The 19,175-nt window shown below is 43.4% G+C and overlaps 1 protein-coding gene across 1 annotated transcript; it reads left to right on the top strand.

Moving 5' to 3' along the window:
- Positions 1-951: 951 nt before the first annotated feature.
- Positions 952-18,868, top strand: LOC142185508 (vomeronasal type-2 receptor 26-like). The gene is made up of 6 exons (XM_075260971.1): positions 952-978; positions 10,976-11,260; positions 13,309-14,100; positions 15,010-15,240; positions 16,634-16,757; positions 17,934-18,868. The coding sequence occupies exons 1-6, from the start codon at positions 952-954 to the stop codon at positions 18,866-18,868; spliced, it is 2,394 nt and encodes a 797-aa protein (XP_075117072.1).
- Positions 18,869-19,175: the final 307 nt, after the last annotated feature.

The raw sequence follows: 19,175 nt of genomic DNA, 5'->3' as shown, positions 1-19,175 counted from the left end.
GGCCTGGGCAGAGCCGACTGCGCATGCCCGTGCTACAAGAAAATGGCTTTGACTGTAAGCGGCCATTTTCTTGTAGTGCGGGCATAGCGTGGAGTCTAACAATTAAAGTGTTCAATTTTTAGACTCCATGCTGTGTAGTAAATAGGATCATTTTTAAAATCCAATTGTAACATCTCTGCCTGTTCAGGCCTCTGTGCCACCCTCTGCTCGTGTGCTGCGGCGCAGGAGGCGGGTGCAGTTTGATAATCTGCTTAAAGTTTTTAGTCGCACTGTGTGAACTCAGCTCTAGTTCTGTGATTGTATTTGCACCACACCCGTCTTCTGCCTACGTTGCCTCTGTCCATTAAGTGTTTGATTTTGTCTTGCCTGTGATTGACAGCTTTCCTTCCTATCAGGTTCAGGGCGGGTTCTTCCTCCCCTATTTAGTCTTGGCTCACAGTCACACTGGTGCCGGTTATTGCCTCTAGCTTTCTGGTTTTTCTTGCTGTTATATTACTTGTATTCTTATCCTTGAGCTCTGCTTCCCTACTGATTATTCTTTTGGACTCTGATTTGGCACTGCATCGCTCTACTGTTACCGAACCCTGGCTAGCTGACCTCCCTTTGTTGTTGTTCGTCTTGTCTGCATTTTGTGTTTCACGTATTCAGGGAGGGATTGTCTTCGTGGTTGTTGCCTATTACCTGGGATAGGGTCTGGCAATAGGAAGGGAAAGTGGGGGGCTTCAGCTTAGGCCTCACTGTCCCTTGTGCCCCTTCCTCCAGGGTTCACCAGCAGCTTCTGGGGAATTATCATCTGGCTATTCCCTAACACCGATCTTCGATTATTAAAAAAATTCCATTGACTTGCATTGGGATCGGAATTGGGATCAGGTTCGAATGGAAAATGAACAAAAATTGGATTTTAAAAACGATCCTGAAATCTCAAGATTGGCTCAATTGGGAGACCACAAGATGCCCACCACCAGATGCCCAGGAGAGGTGAGTATGAGTATTATATAAGTATTTTTACTCACCTCTCTTAATATTCGGCCACTTCGATGGATTACCAAAACAGATTTAATTTTATCATAATTAATTTGCAGTGAATACTATTAAAAAACAGCTAATTCCTGGCTGCAGAGAGCCTGTATAGTGGTGTAGAGCACTTTGCTTTGCAGTAACACACATAGGGAATCTGCTGTGGTAGTGAAACAATACACTGGGTCATTATGACATGCGCATGACAGGCTTCGCTCTCAGAACCACTGCACGCTTTACTTATTTAGCCAGTTATGGGGCCAAAACTGACCAACTAACTCAAGTGTAGTAGAGCCACCCTGACAGAGTGGAGATGGTGTCATAGTGACATAGTGAAGAAATGAAGAATCCGGCATCCACGTGCTTAAAATTCAAATGCTTTATTTAGAAAACGTTAAAAAAGTTTTTTATGTCCATACAATCAGTGAACATCACTCCCTACCCCTGAGCGCACCACAGAGAAGTGACGTCGTCTGACGCGTTTCGACACATGCGTGCCTTAGTCATAGCCTGATCGTATGTTACACCCAACCCCCTTTAAATCACAAAATCACAGATGTAACAAATAAACAATAATTGAGTGAACAAACAAACACATAAAACACATAATCAAGTTAAAATATAGAGGAACGAGAAGCACGAATACTGCAGCCGTTAACAGAACGTGGCCAAGCAACACGAATGGTATATTCTCCGGGTAATCGCATGATGGAAAACGCATTTAACCGCATGGTTTACTCAAAATAAAAAAATTATAAATAAAAACTCAAATCAAAAAATCAATACCGCATATTGAAACTGCATATATTGTTGAACAAGACCAATATAAACAATGAAAATTGCTCTTGACATGTATATGATCAGCATGATTCGTATTCGAACGAGTTCGTATTCAAAAAGCACCTCGGATCCAAGGTGGATCCGTATAATGTAAGATCCCACCTATGAAACAGAAGTGCACTGTAAATAAGTTCAAGAGACTGCACGAAATAATCTGCATGAATCTATATTAAACCTGTATTTTGCCAATAACAAAAATGACTGGAACTATGGCACAAGTTTCAATTACGTATGCGTCTGATTGTAATACACAGCTAACCCTGTCCACCGCATGTGTGATGCAATTACATAATCCCTTTTTCCTGTCCTCCCCACACGCTGCGATGTAAGAGGACTCCGTGTGAGGAGGTGGGGGAAGGGGAAGAGAGGAAGTGCGTGCGGGCAGCAGGGGAAACCTCACAGGAGAGAAGCATAGCAGCTGCAGGTAAGTGAAGGGAGAGGCCATTAGCTGATGCTGAAGAAAGACACGTTGTCCTCCGATGTGTACTTCTTCAGCATCAGCTAATGGGGGCCCCTGTGTGTGGAGGCAGATGCATTGGCCAGGTGCCCAGTTGGGGCCCCTGGCCATCCCGATCGGGCCCCGACCAATGCATCTGCATTGGTAAAAATCAAAACTTTAAGTCAGGGCCCGGGGGCCCACCGGAGGATTCCCCGGTACACCGGTGGGCCAGTCCGAGCCTGGTAGTAGCAGCTTTAGGAGGCCATATAGTGCCTGGTGACATAATGTGGAGGTAGCAGCAGCTTTAGGAACCCATACAGTGCCCGATGACATAATATGGAGGTAGCAGCAGTCCTAGGAGGCCATAGAGTGGCAAGGTGACATAATGTGAAGGTGGCACCAGTCTTTGGAGGCCATAGAGTGACCCAGTGACAGAGTGTGGAGGTGACAGCAGTCTTTGGAAGCCATAAAGTAACCCGGTGACAGAGTGTGGAGGTGACAGCAGCATGAGGATGCCATAGAGTGGCCCGGTGACAGAGTGTGGCGGTGACAACAGCATGAGGAGGCCACAGAGTGGCAAGGTGACATAATGTGGAGGTGGCAGGAGCCTTAGAAGACCATAGAATGACCTAGTAACAGAGTGGGGTACAAACAGTACCCTCTGATGATGTTGGGTGAATGAAGGAGCACTTGGTATCAAATGTGTGGCATTAGGTGGGTGGCAGCATCAGAATAGTAGGCAGGTAGCCAGAAGAAAAAAAAAAAGGTCCCTTTTGTCAAGGTTTGGGTAAACCAGCATGGATGATTTAATCTCATGAAACAGACATTGGTGGGTGGAAATCCTGGTTGATCCACACCTGCTTTATCTTGACAGTGGTCAATCTCTCCACATTTTGGGTGGACAGGCGGGTTTCACTTGGGGTAACTATTGCCCCTGCTGCACTAAACACCTGGTCTGATGCCACACTATTGGCTGGGCAGGACAGCTTTTCCAGGGCAAACTCGGCCAGTTGCAGCTACAAATCCACTTTGACTGCTAAATAGTCCTGTGAATCTTTGATGATGGGTGGCAAGGTGCAATCAAAGTATGACACCACCTGCTGGTTCAGGTTCTGCTCTGTGTCTGTTTTCTTCACTATGTGGGTGATAAAAGCTACTCATCAGTGACTCTAGGCTAAGGCTGCTGCTGATAGAGCTGCTCCTGACCACATCCCTCACCACAGCTGCTATGACAGTGCAAAGTGTCTGCGAGAGGATGTACAATGGCACAGAGAGGCATAGGATGTCTCTAAAGTAGTTCTGCTTGTGCTCCCTCCGTTTCAGCGGGTGTAAAAAAAAAATGCTCCAATTTTTGAGCAGTAGCGAGGTTTTAAAATGGTGGAGAGCCAGTAGTCTTCCGAAAGGTAACAATTCATCTGTCACTGTGCAAGCAAATGAGCATGCATTGGGCCATTTGCACAAGTGACTCGGAGGGACAGGACATTGCTGCATTGTGTTGCAATTGTTGCTATTACCGATGCTGCAACCGCCCCAAATGAACCCAGTTCTGCTTCAGTACTCTTGTGTAAATTCCTCCCTATCCCTTCCCTACATTTCTAATGCTCATTCCGTGAACTTCTATTGGTGTTTTCTACCACGTTCCCTAGCGCTGCCACATCTCTCCCTGCACTAAGTACGATGTGAAATGACTGAATCCAAAATGTCGGAGAGTTTTTATAGGGCTGTGACATCACAGGGTCAGCTGATTGCTGATTAGCTGCATGCATGGCATTGTGGGTGATCCCGCGTTACCAGAGTTCCTTGCCCATTATCCTAACATGTGCAGCAGCCAATTTAGGAAAAGATGTGATTCAATACATTGAAGCGTGAGGAAATCTGGCTTCTTGGCGAATTGAAGATTTCCTGATATTCAGATTGAATTACCTTCGATTCGCTCATCTCTAGTAACAAGCCCTAATAGTTTTGGGTTCAGGTCAAACCTGTAACTTTTGGAATTCCCTGATCTAATCTGGTTCTAAATGAATTGGCCCCCTAATCCCAAGTAAACCCTGTCCAGTATGTGAATTACACAGCCAGACTATGAGATTGTCTCATATAATGCAGATAAAAGTCTGGAAAGTGTTAAATCCTCAGCACACTTTCTGAAATGTAACATCGATAAATTTAAAGAAAATTATAGACTTTGTAGATTTAGTTCTTCTATGTATTAATATCCTCCTTGTTGTTGTGCAGTGTGTGAGTGTAAATGAGTCCCCGGCCCTGGATATAAGGAGCTGCAGACTGCCGGCTGAGCCTCGCCTGTGCTGAGCTGCTGCAGAGCTGGGGCTGCTGTGCTGAATGACAAGACCTTGTCTGTGTAATGACTCCATCTCCTGCTCTTACTGCCTCGTATCTGCTGATATTCTTATTACCTGTAATATCTGATACAAGGAATCATTCTCAGTGCCAGATCCCAGGACTTCAGCCCTTATATGAATATGAATATTACAAGGAAGGAGACGTCATTATACCTGGACTCATTTCTGCTCATATGTACACTGGTAAAAATAATGAGTTTGACATTTGGAAGTTTTTACGAATATACTGTGAATAGTGAGTATATCATTCCCCATCACTGACACTGCTTTCTATATACTGTATACAGTGAGTATATCATTCCCCATCACTGACATTACTATCTATATACTGTATACAGTGAGTATATCATTCCCCATCACTGACATTACTATCTATATACTGTATACAGTGAGTATATCATTCCCCATCACTGACATTACTATCTATATACTGTATACAGTGAGTATATCATTCCCCATCACTGACATTACTATCTATATACTGTATACAGTGAGTATATCATTCCCCATCACTGACATTACTATCTACAGTCCTATGAAAAAGTTTGTGCCCCCCTATTAATCTTAATAATTTTTAGTTCTAAATATTTTGGTGTTTGCCATGTCAGTTTGATATATCTAATAAATGATGGACACAGTAATATTTCAGGATTGAAATGAGGTTTATTGTACTAACAGAAAATGTGCAATATGCATTAAACCAAAATGTGACGGGTGCAAAAGTCTGGGCACCTCAACAGAAAAGTGCCAGTAATATTTAGTAGCTCCTCCTTTTGCCTCTAGTCGCATACCTCCCAACTTTTGAAGAACCGAAAGAGGGACAAAATGTGCGGCGCGCTACGCGCGCCGCGGCAAATTTAGCCCTGCCCACTTTTGTGTTGACTCCACCCACTCGTTAATTTTTCATGTGCCCGCACACAGTATAATCCTCCTACAGTCACCCGTAAATTATATGTCCCCCCTCTATCTCTCCCCCAGTTTCATATACACCCTTCATCTGCCCCCAGATTCATGTCCTCTCCATCTCTGCCCCCAGATTCATGTCCCTCCATCTCTGCCCCCAGATTCATGTCCCTCCATCTCTGCCCCCAGATTCATATCCCCACATCTCTGCCCCCAGATTCATATCCCCACATCTCTGCACCCAGATTCATGTCCCTCCATCTCTGCCCCCAGATTCATGTTCCTCCATCTCTGCCCCCAGATTTCTCTCCCTGACACATGCGGCTGAAGCTGCTCGCGTGCTCGCTTCGCCGCTGCGTGTCTCTCTCGCTGACACATGCGGCTGAAGCCAGGAGCCGGCGGCAGCAGCGAAGCGAGATGCTGACGCAGCGGCGAAGCGAGCACGCGAGCAGCTTCAGCCGCATGTGTCAGGGAGAGACGCGGGCAGCGGCGAAGCGAGGAGCTGACCTGTGTCAGCTCCTTCCTTCAGCCGCATATGTGTTCAACTCAGATCTGCGTCCTCTGGACGCAGGTCTGAGTTGAAATCGGGACATACCTCCCTCCAACCGGGACCGCGGGACATGTCACCCAAATCGTGACTGTCCCGCGGAAATCGGGACGGTTGGGAGGTATGCTGTAGCTTTTAATCAGTTCCTGGATCCTGGATGAAGGGATTTTGGACCATTCCTCTTTACAAAACAATTCAAGTTCAGTTTCATGGTCGCCGAGCATGGACATGGATTTTCTCATCACTCTCCCATACAGCTTCTCCTTGTGCAAAGTGCGCTGTATTGTTGACCGATGCACAGTGTTAGGATTGTGCAGAGACTGCGGCCATGATCTGGGCGTCGCTGTCTGTTCCTCTGCACAATCCAGGGTTGCAAGGGTTAACCTGCCTTGCAACAGCCGGGCGTAGTCGACTGGTTGATTGACATAGGAGTCAACCAATAGACGCTCGGATTGGGCAGCTGGGCTATTTGCTGGTGACCGCCCCTTGCCTATATAAGGGGGCTGGTCTGGACACCTGGCACTCTATGATCACATTTGAAACCTGAAATGGCGTGCGTGCGTGCGTGCGTGCGTGCGTGCGTGCGTGCGTGCGTGCGTGCGTGCGTGCGTGCGTGCGTGCGTGCGTGCGTGTTTCAGCCTGTAAACATTGCCCTAGATAGCAATGCCACTGTTAGTCAGGCAGCATGCTGCCTTGTATGTGTGTGGTGTAACTCAGTAGGGTCAGCTAGCGTTCCTTCTCAGACAGGGTGACTGGGAGTGGGCTTGGCAATAGTTGCCTGGGTGGTTGGGTGGAACTGCACACAGGGTTACTTGGTCTCTGGCTAGTCCTGGAGTTCAGGCTAGCCAGTTTGTTTATTTGTGCGGCTGCTCTGACTGCACAGGGCTCTGTGAATTGCAACAGAGCACACCTGGTCATTTAATTTAGCTGGCAGTGACAGGAACTGTTAGTCTGTATTCACACCAGGTTGGTTGCAGTAATGGCCCAGAGGGCTCCGTAGGGTTTTATTTGTTTATTTTTTTAATAAACCCTGCTGACCATAACACACAGTGACACCACCTGCAGCAAGATGATGCTGCAGCTCTTTGGAGGTGGTCTGTGGATTGTCCTTGACTGTTCTCACCATTCTTCTTCTCTGCCTTTCTGATATTTTTCTTGGCCTGCCACTTCTGGGCTTAACAAGAACTGTCCCTGTGGTCTTCCATTTCCTTACTATGTTCCTCACAGTGGAAACTGACAGGTTAAATCTCTGAGACAACGTTTTGTATCCTTCCCCTGAACAAATATGTTAAACAATCTTTGTTTTCAGATCATTTGAGAGCGGGCTGTCCATGCTCGGCCACCATCAAACTGAACTGAACTTGAATTGTTTTGTAAAGAGGAATGGTCCAAAATCCCTGATGTGATATGATATACAGTCTAATGTCTGATTACTGTGCTGTAACTGTATTGAGTTGTTCACCTCGGTGTCCGTCACATGACCATGGTCTGATTTCTATCACACATTTCTATTCACATTAAGTCTGAAGCAAGTCTGCTTGTATGGAATGACAATTTTGTAAAAGATTTAGTTGTGGCAGAAATTTACCCAATTACTCCGTCCTGAATGGGAATCCTGCAGATAAGAAGAGAAGGTAAAACATCCCGTACAGAAGACAAGGCGTCTGCTCTTCTGTGTTATCCAAATCAGGGGCATAGCTGGGCAGCTTCATATTGAGGTGCCTAGGGTCCACTTGTACAATCCTATCTGGGGGCCACTGTACAATCCTATCTGGGGGGCCACTGTACAATCCTATCTGGGGGGGCACTGTACAATCCTATCTGGGGGGGCACTGTACAATCCTATCTGGGGGGCCACTGTACAATCCTATCTGGGGGGGGCACTGTACAATCCTATCTGGGGGGCCACTGTACAATCCTATCTGGGGGGCCACTGTACAATCCTATCTGGGGGGCCACTGTACAATCCTATCTGGGGGGCCACTGTACAATCCTATCTGGGGGGCCACTGTACAATCCTATCTGGGGGGGGGGGCACTGTACAATCCTATCTGGGGGCCACTGTACAATCCTATCTGGGGGGCCACTGTACAATCCTATCTGGGGGGGCACTGTACAATCCTATCTGGGGGGGCACTGTACAATCCTATCTGGGGGGGGCACTGTACAATCCTATCTGGGGGGCCACTGTACAATCCTATCTGGGGGGGGGGCACTGTACAATCCTATCTGGGGGGCCACTGTACAATCCTATCTGGGGGGCCACTGTACAATCTTATCTGGGGGGCCACTGTACAATCCTATCTGGGGGGCCACTGTACAATCCTATCTGGGGGGGGGGCACTGTACAATCCTATCTGGGGGGCCACTGTACAACCTCTATACTGTCTAGTTCTTCTCTCAGACTGTTTCTGCCCTCTATGTCCTCTCGCTAGTTGAGTGGTCCTTGTCTTCAGATATATGAGCCAGGAAAACCTGGTCTCCCAGCATAGAGATGATTTCTATTTGAGGTCCCTGCAGTGATATTGACAAGGTGGATCCAGGCAGTGAAAATTCTGCACTGTCTGCCTGAGTGCTGAGATATTACTTCAGTGTACAGCAATAATGTGGGTAGTTGTCAAATAATCTGCCCACTAAATTCCATGGGCTCCTACACTGGCTAACGTGTTCTATATACTACCTATCAGGATTTTGGACAGTGAATATAGACTGAGTTACCTCCTGCTTGTGCAGAGGTTTAGAGACTCTCCCCTGTCCAAGGGCTCCTCTGCCACTGCTCCTCCATTGGCAAATCCAAACTCATAGCTAATGGAAGACAAGAGGGACATGTGACCCGGGCGCAGATAGATAAGTGTCAGCCCTTACCCATAGTGTGAAGTGAGTCTCACTGAGAAAGGTAAGTTATCATTTGCTGCAGAAGTACATTTATTATGCTAAGTGTCAAGTTACATCTGTGTTATCATCTATGTTATATATTGAACCTCGTTTTTTTGGAGGGGAGGTTGAACTTTTCATAGGTCTATAGTCATGTTGGGGGGTTTAACTGGGTACTTTTTAACTGATTTTAAAGGTCTATAATGTGAAAAATAGAAAGCAAAAAATAAATAAATAAAGACACACTCACCAGAGCGATATTTTCATAAAAGCATCCGTTTATTCGGTCTTAGATAAAAACATCCATGGAAAAAACATAGGAGAGAGAGACTACACATAGTGCGGCCAGGCCATGGCCATTTCACGATTCATGCTATCTGTATATACCGTACTGTACACAAGTTTTACGCAGATGTGTGGATAAAAGCTTCCAGAAAGAGAAGGGTTAATAGTTTATTTTTGTCAATTAACAAATTAATTAAAAACTCCATCTGGACTAGATTGAGCAGGGCCTGAGGTGTTTGTAATATTGTTGTGTACATCCTGGTGGTGTTTGTCTTGGGATTTGAACCGGTGTCCTGTGACTCTGTTCGTTCTCTTTGCCACTGAGCTGTGGAGCCAGGGTTTGGGTACCTGCCTCAGTGTATACTTGAGCTGGTTGGGTGTCTCAGTAGATGCGAGCTTCAGGTGTTTGACATTGTCATCAATCTATCAGGTAGTTCTGGGGTCTGTATAAGACTCACTGCTGGCTTCAGTCCTTGCCGGTTTTCATTGTTACCAACCAGGATTCTTGGCCCAGTTTAGGAGGAGTGTTTTGTGGAAGTTGCACGGTCTCAGGAGCTGATTTGTACATGGTGTGAGTTTTGTCTTGTGTGAGAGTCTGTTTAACCCTCAACATTTCTTCTCAACCCCTGTCCTGCATTTCTGGTTGCCTGACACTGTCTTGGTATTAGTGAGTTTTTGTTTGGGGCTTCAGGTTTATTTTGCCCCTGTCCTGTGATACCCTTTCCTCACTACTCCACTCTTCCTCTCCTCAAACTCTTGTGTGTATATGATTGTGCTGCGCCTGTTAGTTCTCCAACATCTCCCATCCTAGTTGTTTCTGTTTGCAGCTGCACCTATTCTTTCGTTAGGGGTGACCGCCTCTAGTATTCCAGTTCCTATCCTCTTTCAGCTCTCACCCCACCTGTCGGTCTTCATGTTTAGAGAGCCAGAAGTCGTCGGGGCCAAGTTTAGCTTGGGTACAGCTGACCAAAACCCTCAGGCAGGGCCTAGTCAGCCGTCGTAGCAGCAGGGAGAGTTTTCCTACCCCATTTCCATAGAGGTGCTAGCAGCATTCATTTTCCGGTTGCTCGGGCATTGACACAACCGTGACAACATTGTCAACCACCTTCCCCATGTCCCATTAAATATTTGCTGCTTTTTTTTCACCACGATGTGGCCTTGCACTGACCCAGTCCAAGACCACCATCAATTCACAGGGATTTCTATCTTCATTTATATAGTCTCTGCTGTTTCAATAAACTTTGCATAAATGGATAGTGCAGAAGATCAGGAGAGCCTTTGTAATGTATCTGATCACAGAGAAATATCCCAGTTTTCTCTGCATCCTACTGGGAGAAGAGGAGACCACTGTGGAGATCGCTGCCCAATACGTGTCCAGCTGCCACCAAACCAGAGGAAGACTATTAAACCCCCGACCCACCCAAAGACCTTTAAGCCCTCCCATCACCCGCCCATTCCCACACAAGAACAATGAGAACCCAAGGACACACGAACCCCCAACCCACCCATAGGTATAATTGACCTGCTGTGATTTACATAACTTTTTTTTAAATCGCAGCATTTATGCTTCAAATTATTTTCTGAAATGTGTGGATGGGATTAGCCAAATTCTCTGCTCCCCATTCATGACCATCTCACCTCATGTGTAGCTTTCATGTTACATCTTGTTTTCTGATTCGTTATTTTTTAATTGAAAATGTTTCCAGTGTTCAGGTTGAGAAATACAGAAGTGTCTTGTCCTTCATCTATGCCGTTGATGAGATTAATAATAACCCCGACCTCCTGCCCAATATCACCCTGGGGTATCATATAGTGGATACATGCAGTGACTCGCTGAAAACCGCCCATGCCTTCTTCAGGATCCTGGCAGGAAGAAACATGGCGGCTCCAAACTACTTCTGTGGAGATCACGGTAAAGTGGCGGCTTTTGTGGTTGATTCTAACTATCATACAAGTCACACCATGATTCCTTTATTCAACCTATACAAGTACACACAGGTGAGTGATACCTATATAGTGTCATGTAGAACCTCCCAGTACAGATCACTTATATTATAAATCAAGTTTTTATGTTAAATGGGTTGCCCAGGCAAAAATGGACTATTCTTGAAATAGGCCGGGGGAGGTGAAAATAAAAAAAAAAATAAAAAAATCATACTCAGCTGAACCTGCTGAACACTCAGCTCTGCTGCATCGGACTGCTACATCGGACACTGCTACATCGGCCAGCACTGCTACATCAGAGATGAAGCAGAGCTGGCTGTTTGCTGAGCTCGGCTACTCCGGAGTAGCCAAGTTGAGCGCACTGCCTGATATAGCAGTGTGCAGCAGAATTCAGCGTACACTCAGCTCTACTTCATCTCCGGTGTAGCAGTGCCCGCACTGCTACATCTCGGCATAGGAATGCATTGGCCAGCGTTGATTGGCCGAATGCTATAGCATTCGGCCAATCAACGCTGGTTCTGCCGGTTGAGGCGGAGTCTAAGAGCGGACCACAGCAGTCTCCTTTCTGGTCCGATTCTGAGACTCTGCCTCTTCACAGATGAGTCTCCAGCAGAACCAGCGTTGATTGGCCGAATGCCGTATTTCTGTATGGCATTCGGCCAATGAACACTGGTGAATGCATTCCTATGGGAAAAAGTCAGCTCACGCATATCGCAAGCTGACAGGGATCCCAACATAATACAATGACTTGGGCTTGTTAGATGCCCCCTGCTGTCCCAGTTGCATTCGTTTCGCCTGAAATGAAGCATTTTTCCCCATAGACTATAATGGGGTTCGATATTCATTTGAATAGTCGAATATTGAGCGGCTATTCGAAACGAATATCGAATATTTTACTGTTTGCTCATCTCTAATACTAGCAGCAAACCACAGAAACAAGGCTGGACTATGTACTTTAATGGTTTGCCACACATTTGTAATGAAATACTGTAAGCGGTCACACCTTGGTGTCACTTGTGCTCCCATACGGGATAACTGGCAGTATAAATCAATTTCTAAACTCCCTTTCTGGCTTCCAAGTGCTGTTCTCATGGTCATAGAGTTCATTCCATTACAGAAAACATTCTGTATAAGGAAAAATATAGCTTTGTACCGTATTAGCCAGTGGATATGAAATATAAAGATTGAGACTTCAGTAGTTGATACCTGATTAATGGCTAACAAAAATGATGACAGATTGCAAGCTTTCGAGGCTACTAGGTCTCTTCATCAGGAGACAATGTTGGCATAATAAAAAGAACTACCAATAGCAATGTAAAACTGGTGTGGAATGTAACAGCTATAGAGAAATTTTAATTACTATTTTATAAATATATAAAATATATAATAATTTTTATATAAAACCATTGCTATCTGTAATATAACCAACATGTGCTTATAAAATCTACAGTCATAGATAAGTTCCTGGGTGAACTAAGAGTATTCTACACTATGTTTTATAGATAGGTTCCTAAATTCCCTAAGGGTATGTTCACATGGAGTTTTTTGCAGGCAGATTTTGACACAGAATCCGCCTTAAAATCCATCTGTAAAAGCGTCTCCCATTTACTTCAATGGGAGTCACTCACATTTTTTTTCGGCTAGCGATTTTTCATTCATACAGGCCTAATCAGTAGCGTGAATAGCATCGTGTGAACTAACCCTAAGAGTGTTCTGCACTAGTTTTTATAGATAGGTTCCTAAGAGCCATGACAATGTTATATTTTAAGCCAGTTTCAGCTACAGTTCCTACCATACTAATTTGATCCTAAACAAATCATTGGACTGAACCACCCAAACCTGAAACAAAATAAACCCACAGGGTAAGTTCTAATGGAGTTTTTTGGTCCGGAACAAAAGCCATGTAGCCGCGACCGAAAGCCGATGCACTGCAACAGCATCCAGCCGCGCACTCCATTACAGATTAGGCCCAATGTATGGACCTAGTCTGGAGGGGGGAATGTGTTCAGGCCAAATCGAATAAATTGCACAACTAGTCCTCTCTACTCCAGTAATGGCAGAACAACTTGTATCTGTAATACCGATGTGTTCTGTCTCTGCAGCTCATGTTTGGTGTCAGTCACCCCATCCTACATGACAGGGACTTATATCCAACATCGTATCAGTTTACTCCTGATGACCGGAATCGATATGAGGCTATTGTTATGTTTGTTCATTACCGTGGTTGGAACTGGGTTGGGATTATTACAACAGGTGAAGGGAGCAACGAAGTGGGAGTAAAAGAGCTGAGGAAACTGATGGCCAAGAGCGGGATCTGCATCAACTATGTTATTAATATAGGAGATAGGTACGAAAAAACAACAAAACATATATCTGTTATCAATAATTCCACGGCGGAAGTTGCCATAGTCTGTGGACCTTACTCAATAAAATATTGGAACTTCATCAGTCGATGTAGGAAGCTTGTTGAGAATATCACCCTGATCCTTCATGAGTCGTGGGCTGATCTTTTAGTTAGCAACGAGGTTTTCCCAGGACAATTTCTTAACGGCAGTATAGTTTTTATACCTGAAAGAAGAGGAATACTTAAGGTTGAAAATTTTATTTATCACGTGAACCCAATAACACATCCTAATGATCCACTGCTGGAGGACATCTATTACAGGGTCTTCAGATGTCTGACCAAGGACAACAATAAAAATTATTTCTATAAGTGGGTGTATAAAGTGTCTGGTAAAAACTGCACCGAGATACATCGCATTCCTACAAAATCATACGAATCAAAAGACACAAGCTTATACTATACATATATATCCGTGTATATACTGGCCCATGCCTTACACAAAATGAAAGTGACTGGTAAGAAATTGAGCATGTACCAAATACAAGACAAGGTAAGGACAAGTCTATGTGTGTGCATTTTATTGTTCTGTATGTACAGGATACTATAACATTGCAGTACAATATACAGTAACACATATTATATATTACCACTCATTACCACTATATTGTTATATATTGCGTTAAAAATGATCATTCCAAGACCAAGACCAGTGAAAACAATCTAAGAGATTTCATGGATAGAGATGAGCGAGTAGTGTTGGATCGAGTAGGTGTTCAATCGAATACTACGGTATTCGAAATACTTGTACTCGATCAAACACTACTAGCTGTTCGAAGTTTAAAGTTCGATGCAGAACCAGCGTTGATTGGCAGAATCAATGCTGGTTCTTCTCTTACCTTTAGAAGTCTTCTCCGTGCAGCATCCCCGCGGCGTCTTCCGGCTGGAATTCACTCTGCCTAGCATCTGGCCTAGGCAGAGCCGACTGCGCATGCGCGGGCATGCCCTCGCATGCGCAGTCGGCTCAGCTCAGGCGTCGGGCCGGAAGACGCCGCAGGGGCGCTGCGCCAGGAGAAGACTTCAAGGACAATCCAGCCTTACCGTCACTCGTGGACTTGGTAAGTGTATTTTATCGAATTTTGCGTACCCCTGAAACGAGCATTTCCCCCCATAGACTATAATGGGGTTCGAAATCCGTTCAAACAGTCGAACAGTGAGCGGCTGTTCGAATCGGATTTCGAACCTCGAACATTTGAGTGTTCGCTCATCTCTAGTCATGGACACTCAGATCCCAGTGCAGGGAATCTATTGGCAGATCAAACACTGCTCTATTGCTTACACCCCTTCCCCGCCACACACACCGTCTCCATGCCCTACTTTGTAAAAAAAAACCTTGAGTGTTGGGAAAAATTAAACATTTGATGTTGCTTCATCCTAAATTTTTTGCTGCCTTTGTTCACAGTTTCAGAAGTACATGAAGTACGTTCATTTCAAAGACCCCAATGGAAAGGATATATTTTTTAATGATGATGGTGACGTGTATTTTCCCTGGGAAATAGAAAACTGGGTTGTGTACATATCTGGAAACCTTTTTGGTTACAAAGCGAAGATCATTGCATCCATTGAAGAAGAATCAAAGGGGAAATATAACATTTATTTAGGGAATGAAGAATTAGTATGGAAAAATAACCGGGTGAGTGACCCCAACATTTCATGATATTCAGTCTCTATACAAGGCGTGTCCACATTGTATCTGCTGTCACTTTAATGAATGAGATGGATGAGGGCTTTAGTGTTATTTATGAGCAGATTAGAATAAGATTTGCTAATCAGAATTCACCAGGATTGCACCAAATGTATCAAAAAATGGTGCAAAGTAAAGCGACTAGTAAGTGATAGAAACTTAGGCTAGACTGAATGTTTTATGGCTAATTTTACAAATGTCTACTGAAACGTTCCCCGTCCACCTGAAATATCTCTTAGATGAATGCTCAGGTACTTAGCGGGAGATACCATTATCAGCACCCCTCTTTACCCCCAAAGTGTATAGGGCCTTAACTATCCACCCAATTTAACTTGTAAAATCCTGTTACCTGGGAATAGGAGGGGATAAGGGGGAGGGGACAAAGTATGGTATTAGACCAATCATTGGACAGACAGTCTGTTACCGTGTGTGCACTAAATGTATATAGTCTGCCATTGGTATAATTATTTAGACTATTATATAAAGTAGTCATATGTTTAGTTACTAGCACATTATAAGCTTCACATTACATGAAAAAATCCCAAATGGATGGGTAGATAGATATGTGATAAATAAATAGATAGATAGATAGATAGATAGATAGATAGATAGATAGATAGATAGGAGATAGATAGATAGGAGATAGATAGATAGGAGATAGATAGATAGATAGATAGATAGATAGATAGATAGATAGATAGATAGATAGATAGGAGATAGATAGATAGATAGATAGGAGATAGATAGATAGGAGATAGATAGATAGAGATAGATAGGAGATAGATAGATAGATAGATAGATAGATAGATAGATAGATAGATAGGAGATAGATAGGAGATAGATAGATAGATAGATAGATAGATAGATAGATAGATAGATAGATAGATAGGAGATAGATAGATAGGAGATAGATAGGAGATAGATAGATAGATAGATAGATAGATAGATAGATAGATAGATAGGAGATAGATAGATAGATAGATAGATAGATAGATAGATAGATAGGAGATAGATAGATAGGAGATAGATAGATAGAGATAGATAGGAGATAGATAGATAGATAGATAGATAGATAGATAGGAGATAGATAGGAGATAGATAGATAGATAGGAGATAGATAGATAGATAGGAGATAGATAGATAGATAGATAGATAGATAGATAGATAGATAGATAGATAGGAGATAGATAGATAGATAGATAGATAGATAGGAGATAGATAGATAGATAGATAGATAGATAGATAGATAGATAGATAGATAGTAACAATGGGAACAGTCAGTATCTATCATGTAATTGAGTAAGACTTAATGATAGTTATGGTTTTGTTTCTTCTATTATAGATGCCAAAGTCTCGGTGTAATGATCGATGTTCTCCAGGATTCAGAAAGGCTCCTAATGGAGGATATCATGTCTGCTGCTATGACTGTGTCCCGTGTTCTGAGGATGAAATGTCCAATAAAACAGGTAAGAATATATTCTACTGCAGATATACCATCATATAGACACAAACAGGGGCTGAAACTTATGCAGGTAAAATGACCAAGAATGGACATTTAGAGCAGTCAGATGTCCTTGATTATGATCATCAGCAAGGGTGGGCACCTTTATAAAACCAGACATTTTGGAAGTTCGCTGGTCTGTTATACTCCGGTCTTTTAGGAGGGAAGACATCAGCAATTATCTTAAAAAAAAAAAAAAAAATTGTTGCTGCCCATTAATCTGGAAAAGACCATTTACCCCAATTTGGAGTCCATCATTCTACAGAGAGAAAGATTCTTTACAAGTGGGAAAAATTCAAGGCAGTTAACAATATGTGGATGTACCAGCAAGATCAGACCATGCAATGTCCAGAGAAATTTCCATTTTAGTGCTGGACATGCAGGTGATTTGTGATGTCCCTGTGTTGGGACCTTTATGAAGACTATTATACAATGACGGATAAAGAAATCAATTGTGGTGTTGTGAGGGCCCAATCACAGTCCAGATCTCAACCCAAAGACCTAAAGAGATCTGTGCAGAAAAAAGGCCACAAATCTCAATGATCTGAAGCAACCTTGTAAAACAGAGTTGTCTAAAACTCCTCCAGAATGACGTCAGAAACTGATAAAGGCATTTTTTTTCAAGTTATTGAAGTAAAAAATGGTTCAACAAGATATTGATTCATGGGGGACACATTTCGTTTTTCACACATGGTTTTTATATTTGGTTTAATTCTGTTGGAAAACTGGTGGAATAAACTATTGGAATCTGTTGTGTTTTGTTCTTCATCTAAGGTCGGATTTACCAGAACTTAGAACCTTCTGTTACTTTTTCCCAGAACACAAGAACAGAGTCAAAATATTTCTTACACCAAACACGTACCACATCCCTCTTTCCACACATCGCTCGCCACGCTGTGTGAAGGTGAGCCGAACGGCGAGTGGGTCAGGCCGGGGTGGGATATCCATTATAATTCGTGTCAATCTTATAGCCATATAATACGTCACTCTTAATAAATTTGCCCCAATGTTTTATGTGTCAAGTCAAACTTTCCAACATCTGTAGATAGAAAGACGTGGCGATCACTATACTGTATACAATACTGCAATATTATTATACTCCGGGTCCTCATAGATAATATATTATTTACTCTAATTGTAGACAGTGACAGCTGCTATAAGTGTCCAGAAGAAGAGTGGCCTGATGAGAAGAAAGTGAAATGTATCCCCAAGACCTACGAGTTTCTCTCCTATGGGAAGGACATTTTGGTTTATGTTTTTATGTCATTTTCTTTACTTTTTTCTATTATAACATTGTTTGTATTGGGAATCTTCATCTATTACTGGGACTCTCCAATTGTTAAAGCCAATAACCGGACTGTGAGCTTCATCCTCCTGGTCTCCATCTTGCTCGGCTTCCTTTGTGTCCTCTTCTTCCTTGGTCGACCAATGGACATAACCTGCTTACTGAGACAAACATCATTTGGGATCTTCTTTTCCATTGGTGTCTCTTCTGTTCTGGCCAAGACTATCACAGTCTGTATTGCCTTCAAAGCCACCAAACCTGGCAGTGTCTGGGTGAAGTGGATCTCTAGCAAAGTCTCTTATTCTGTAATCTTGGTGTGTTCTTCTGTACAAATTCTCATTTGTGTTATTTGGTTGTTGGTGTCTCCTCCATATGTAGAGTTTGACCATCAGTCTTATCCTGGGAAGATCATCATCCAGTGTAATGAGGGCTCAGATCTCTGGTTCTACTCCATGTTGGGTTATATGGGGCTCCTGGCCGCTGTCAGCTTTCTTCTGGCTTTCATGGTGAGGACATTACCGGACAGTTTTAATGAGGCAAAGTACATCACCTTCAGCATGCTGCTGTTCTGTAGTGTCTGGATCGCCATGATCCCGGCTTATCTGAGCACCAGAGGGAAATACATGGTGGCCGTGGAGATATTTGCTATACTGACCTCATGTGCTGGTATTCTTGGTTGTATATTTCTCCCTAAACTGCATATTCTGCTTATAACACCAGGTTTGAACTCAAGAATTATAATAATTAAGAAAAATAATCATAAAAATAATACAACTATTAGACTAGGTTAAAGGGGTTGTCTACAATTTTCAGGATTCAGGGATGCCAGGGAAGGTGAAAAACAACAAAATAATATCCTATTCCCCGACCTCTTCCCTGAGTCCTGATGTGCATAGACAACCCATTGAATATGATGATTTTTCTTCAAGCTTCAGATCATAGAAATAATCTTCATATGAAATCACAAAACTACCAAACCGTCCACTCCATGACACCGTCTCTCACTTTTCTTTTGCGCAGTAATAATACATTCAGGTAGTTTGATGGTTTTGATAACCTTCAATTACAAATAAGACAATACTGAGAAATAAAGAAATA

Source organism: Leptodactylus fuscus, chromosome 1 (assembly GCF_031893055.1).
Source record: "Leptodactylus fuscus isolate aLepFus1 chromosome 1, aLepFus1.hap2, whole genome shotgun sequence".
NCBI lineage: Eukaryota > Metazoa > Chordata > Amphibia > Anura > Leptodactylidae > Leptodactylus > Leptodactylus fuscus.
Note: the sequence above shows the minus strand (reverse complement) of the source record. Positions and strands in the feature narration are given on the sequence as shown.